The sequence below is a fragment of the Odontomachus brunneus genome, unplaced genomic scaffold, assembly GCF_010583005.1.
Source record: "Odontomachus brunneus isolate Ranch 3 - 2012 unplaced genomic scaffold, Obru_v1 Obru_scaffold_130, whole genome shotgun sequence".
NCBI classification, from domain to species: Eukaryota; Metazoa; Arthropoda; class Insecta; order Hymenoptera; family Formicidae; genus Odontomachus; species Odontomachus brunneus.
The window spans coordinates 878985-884849 of record NW_022639580.1 but is presented as its reverse complement, the minus strand read 5'-3'; the positions used below and the strand labels follow the sequence as shown (position 1 = coordinate 884849).

At 53.2% G+C, this 5865-nt stretch overlaps 2 protein-coding genes across 9 annotated transcripts in view; one reads left to right on the top strand and one right to left on the bottom strand.

The window, feature by feature from the left end:
* LOC116849985 overlaps positions 1–5865 on the top strand; it is a 239013-nt gene that overhangs the window by 124204 nt on the left and 108944 nt on the right. For all 7 annotated transcript variants that reach the window (XR_004379228.1, XR_004379223.1, XR_004379224.1 and 4 more), the window contains one exon: positions 1061–1221. Coding sequence is in view for 1 of the 7 variants with exons in the window: in XM_032827724.1 (XP_032683615.1) it covers positions 1061–1172 (112 nt within the window). In the remaining 6 variants the exon portion in view is untranslated. The remainder of the gene's footprint in view (positions 1–1060; positions 1222–5865) is intronic.
* Positions 1–5865, bottom strand: part of LOC116849986 — a 44095-nt gene that overhangs the window by 7815 nt on the left and 30415 nt on the right. The gene's annotated exons all lie outside the window — the stretch shown is intronic.

The window sequence follows — 5865 nt, the reverse complement described above, 5'->3', positions numbered from 1 at the left end:
GGGGGGGGGGGAGGAGGAGAGGGAAGAGAAAGATAAGTAGATAGAGTGAGAAACCGTGCGCGGGTGGAGAGGGAATCGCACGTTTGCGAAACGTGTGTTCGTACGGAGAGCTCCGAAAATAAGTACGTAGAGCGCATTGGGCAATCGAGGCTCACTTTAAATTACAAATGAAGCGGCCGGTTCGGCCGGGCGTACGCGAGGATAAAAACAGGTGAGAATCGAGCCTCCGCGCGAGTATAGGGTGGGTGGATTGTCAGGTACGCGCGCGTACACCCGCGCTCCCTCGCGTGTGCGTGCGCGTACGAACGTGTGCGTACCGCGTGCTGCACGTATGTACGCGGCGTTTTAGATCTCAATCCCGATCCCGATTCCCCCTGATCCCGATCGGCAGCTGGACTTTAAGAACCGACCAACGGACGTGCGTACGGACGGACGGACGGACGGACGGACGGACGGACGGACGGACGGATGGACGGGTACTTGCTGCGTACGAGTTGCTGCACGTGCACTTGCAACTCCGACGGCCAGTTGTGCCGGCGCTCTGTGAATCGAGCCGATCGACTACCCCGATAGGACCGCACGCCTTTGCGTAGGAAGACATTTGTCTTCTGGGCCTGCGTGCATGTATGTGTGGATGTGTGATCCTGCCTACTTTGGATCGTCCGCCTTCTTCTGCGCGATCGCCGCCGCCGGTGGAGTGCGGGGGAGTGCGCGAAAACGCGTCGACGAAGGTGGTCGTCAGGTGGTGGAAACGCCGCCGGAATATTTCTTACCCTGCGTGTCGCCGCGCGTCACGAATTTCCTGACTCGCGGCGGGAGCGCGGAAGTGCGCTTTTCATTACTTCCCGCGAGATCCCGCGAGATGTCTGCGATTTTTCTCTCGAAACGAGACTCGAGGAGATTTATTCATGGGCCGATCGAATTCGCGAAGAACATTTTACCGGTCTGAGGAGAATAAAAGGATGACGGATGTTCATGTCGTTCGTGCCGCACCGATGACTTTATCGTAGAAGAAAGGGAATCGAGCAGTGTTACTGATTGAATGTCTTTTTTTTTCCAGTCTGCCTGTCGCGCGAAAGGGAGAAGGACTTCCTACCGCGGAGATTCGTTCCGTTACTCGTGTGTGTCTCGCTTCAACCCCCGATCGTAAGAACTACCCCGTGGCGAGGTGACGCCTAGCGGCGAAATAAGGAACGACGGAACGAACGAGTGGAGAAAAGGGTGAGTCGTTTTAAGGTTTTTGTCCGTGCTAACCTCGGGCGGAATATCGATCACGCTCTGATAGATATACACCCGCGCTCGTGAAATAAGATGTAAGACCCACACATTGAGAAACAGAGAGAGAGAGAGAGAGAGAGAGAAAAAATGTTACTTATCAAGCATTCTAGAACACATCAAACACATCAGAAAGTGTCGAATTTGATATGAAAATACAATTTAGATAAAAAAGATTTCAAGTATACGGTATTTTTTTTCATAATATAAGGATTATGTAAATATTATATAATAATATGAGCCTCTCTCTTAATGATCCATATGTGTGTGTCGAGAAATATAGATATAATGAAAGAAAGAAGTAGACTTAGGGCCGGTTTTTCAATAGCAGTTTAAACTTGGATTCAAGTTTAAACTGCTATTGACTCTATTCTAACAATGTGTTTGTTTTGTTTAGAGTTTAAGTTGAAATCTAAGTTTAAACTATCATTGAAAAAACTGACCCTTAGTATGTCAATAACGAAGATTTGAATCAGTAGTGTGGAAACTAAAAACTTCAGAGTGCACAGAGTTGCACATTGAAAAGGCATTCACATGGACGCGTATGGAACGTAGGAGAAACTTGAATAAATTTTGAACATTTTCGGATTGTTGCGAATTCTTGAGGAAATTAACGAGATTACTTGTTTGAGATAAATAAAGAAACACTCTTAGACGCCGACGAGACCGATATAATTTCGGTGAGTTTGGGAGAATTTTCGGGAGAATTCACATCTTGGAAGAAAGGCGGAAACCAATCGGAACTCGTGCTGCTGGTCAGATGGTAAATCGACAGTTTCTGATTTTCTATCAGCGCGAGTTCCGATTGGCTTCTGTCTTTCCGTTTTTCTGCCAAGGCGAATTCTTCTTTGAGGACGCGAAAGCACTACTAAACTAACGTGCAATTCGCGACGATCCACACGCGATTATCAGCCTTTCCCGAATTCAGAGAATGCCGGGACACTGGAACTCACCGAAATGCGTTACGTCGGTCTCGATCGCCCACCACCTCACGCGCGTTATCACATTATCGCGGCGAAGAACGTCGCAGTAACGCGAGACTCACTACTTTATTCGCCGGGAAATGAGATTAAGATCGTCGCGACGGTCGCGATTCGGCGAATCGGCGAATCGTAGGAACGTGCAGCACGCGAGCCATCGAAACTGACGGCCCGGATTAAGAATTCTAACGGTAGGAGTAGCCGCTCGGGCAGTAGGATGAAATGAGCGACGCGTCCGGCGCATTACGCAATGAAAGAAACAAATGAAGCTTAATAGAAAAACTGCCCGCGCTAGAAAAACCCATTCCATCGTGCACTTAGTACAGCTGCGTCAGAAAGTGCACCGGCCGTTCTTTCTCCCTTTCGTCGCCGTTGTCGTCAACGACGACATCGTCACTGTTGTCGTCGTTGTCGTCGCGAGATGAGCAAGCGATGCGCGTTTCTTATCGACGAGCGCGAAATTCCAATTGGTGGCGCGACGAAATTTCGTACTGTAGCGAGTGCAATTTTTTTATTAAATTTCATTTATGTATTATTCAATGAAAACATGTGCAGTATTTGATTTTTGGACAAAATGAGATATCGCTTGTTTGCGGCGAAAAATCGCGAGTAACGTTTCCCCTAATTCGCGGGACCGGAATTGTCGCGCGCCAAGTTAGCGGCCGCGGTGAGATACCTCATGAATTTTTCGAGTGCATTTGGCAGAGGAGCTAATTAACAGTAATCAAGCGAATGTGTAGAATCGGCTCGCCGCTGACCGTGTACTTTGTTCCGGTTCTAAATTTGGTTTGCATTAAATATGAGAACGCTCTCTCGTCGGCACGCATGGGCGTGTACGCGGGGCCTCTGTATCGCCGCATTAAATACAACCAAACGCGGCAAACGCGCGTAATGAATCAAATTATTTCGGACCGCGCGCGCCGGATAGGGGAGGAGATAATTTACGCGCGCGCGGCAGCTCGCTCGCCCGCTCGCGAAAAGCAGGAAAGCGCGCGTGCGAAAAAACTGAATGAATTGCAGATTCGCGTCAGAGCGGACACGCGGATATGCCGCGGCGCGGGTATGCCGGCTGTTTAGGCGAGGAGAGCGACGATAATCGATACCGATTCCGGACAATTCGGGATGTCAAATGCGCGTCTCGCTGGAGATCAAAGGCGTGCGTGAATGCGTGCGTGCACGCGCGCGCGCACTTACGCGAACGTACGTACGCGTATTGTTGAAACTCGCGGACGCGCGTGCGAGCCGCGGCGAGACAAGCCCGCGGAACGCGTCGCATGCATTTTTCCCGACTGTACCACCACCGTCGTCTGCGGCTGTGTCAATAGGAGCCAATCTAAGTACATACGCACACACAGACGTAACGCAGCTCGCCGCACACTGCGACTCCTCGTGATGCAATCGTGTGCCTCGTGCCTCGCGCAGTTTCGACATTCTCTTTGCCCCGCGCTATGCGCAAAGTGCGGCAACGAATTCCGCGATCGGACGATCGATCGATCTCGGTGCGGACCTGAAATTTTAACCTCCGACCTCGAGCGAGATCCACCCCGGCCCCGGGGCCCTAGACTTCGCGTCGGAACGACGTGACGACGACAAAGACGACGACAATGACGACGACGACGATGATCGAGCGAGCGAGCGAGCGAGCGAGCGAGGAGCGGCTGATCCGCGCTGTGTAGCTGGCATAACGGGCGTATCTGTCGCTTTCGTGTTTTCTGAGACTTTGTGCGAGCCACGAGATAAGATAAAGCGCGCGCGGATCCAGGATCAAGGTGACGATGATAGCGCCGTGACTTCGGACGGCGTCGCGATCGCTCCGGAAAAAACTGACGCGCCTCACGGCGTTATCGGAAAAATACCGCGACGGCGGCGGCGGCGGCAGTGGCACCATTCTTAAGAACGAATGAGAAATAAGTAACGCGCTCTCTTCCGAGAGATATATCCAGGAATATCCGCGCTGCTCGCGAAAATGTACCTGCACAGTCAAGAGAGATCCGTGGGATTAAGTCAAACTTAATTTTTAAACGCGCTGACTACCACCCGTTCGCTCGTCTCCCATCACCTCCGCGTGTCTTCTCTTCTTCGACGGCAGGCTCGGGCGAAACGCGCGCGAAAATGATACATTCGGTCTTGGCGATGTTGGCGACGACGACGACGACGACGACGACGACGATGACGAGAGCCGTAGCATTGGAGACAAGCGAGAGAGCGATGAATAAAAGCGTACAAGTGAATAAAATAAAAGAGATACTCGTTGTCTCGTTCAGCTCAACGCGACAAAAAGAAACGATTGATCCCTCGACAATTCAGCGTCGCTGGATGTGTTTAAATATAACGAACGGGGCTCATGTATTTTGAAGAGAGAGACCGCCGCTCGTTGCCCGGGCAATGACGGTGGGAGAGCTAGTCATGAAAGATGGCAGGAGCCGGTCGATGATCGCGAATATTTTTGCGCACAGTCAGTACTCTCTTTCTGTCTCGCCAACAAGGGTGAAAGAGGGAGAGGGGAAAGAGCGGCGGCGCATACATAGGAAGACCGTTAATCAAAGCGGGCGCTCCGGTCCGGGATACCCGGGCGGAGGAGCGAGCGGCGAGTTTTGCCATTTTTGGGGGGGAAAATTTTCCGTGGAAATCATTGACGTCGCCCGGGTCATCGACGAGCTCTACCCGGCGGACCGAACAGCTACACATACACACACTCACGTACACGAGCGAGCGCTCGCGTGCGCACGTGTGCGTGTGTACGTGTACCAGGGTACACAACGTGGGAGGCCTGTGTCTCGTATATCGGGGTGGTAGTTCCCGCAGAGAACGGCGTGCGACGGCCTCCCATTGGCCTCCCATTGGCCGGTCCGGGGGTGGCTCGCTGCAGTCATCGATTCAGGCAGTCATTGGCTGACTCGGCCCCGGCCGCCATTTTGAATGACTCCGGGATCAATACGCGGGGTGCGGAAAAAAAAGTGCATGCAGGCCCACCGCCGCCCCCGGTTCCCTCGGCCGTATCTCACGGCCGTTCGCACGCCACCGCTCTCTCCCCTCGATCTCTCTCACTCTATCTATCTATCCGCCGGTTCATGCAACCACCGACACCGTTGCACGACCTCCTCTTTCCACCCAGAGGCACCCTAACGCCTTTCCGCCGCCGACTACCATCTACCGCCCTCCCCCGCGTTGCCGCCGTTACCGCTCTTCCTCCGTTGGCATCCCCGGCGCAACAACGCCAACCATCGACGACCCAGCCGAAAGGGAGCGATAGGGCCGTTCGTATGTATATGTGGCGGAGGAACGCGACGTATCTACGTGTGTGGGCGCGTGTGTGTATTTATACGTGTAACGAGGAACGTGCACGGACGTATATGCACATATAGAGTAGAGCGCGCGCGCGCGCGCGCGCGTTCGAAAATCATCGAAAAAATGCTCGGCGAAAGCGGGGTTGCCGGTGGTGAGTTTCGCCGTGGCGGCTCCGCTGCCGCCGCCACCGCCGCCTCCTCGTCCTCCTCCTCCACCACCATCACCACCCCCTGCTACCGTCGTCGCGTTCCACCGTCATTTTCTTCCCTCCCGGTTTTGTGTCGAGAGTGTATGCAATTTTCTCTCTCCCGTCCGCCCGCCC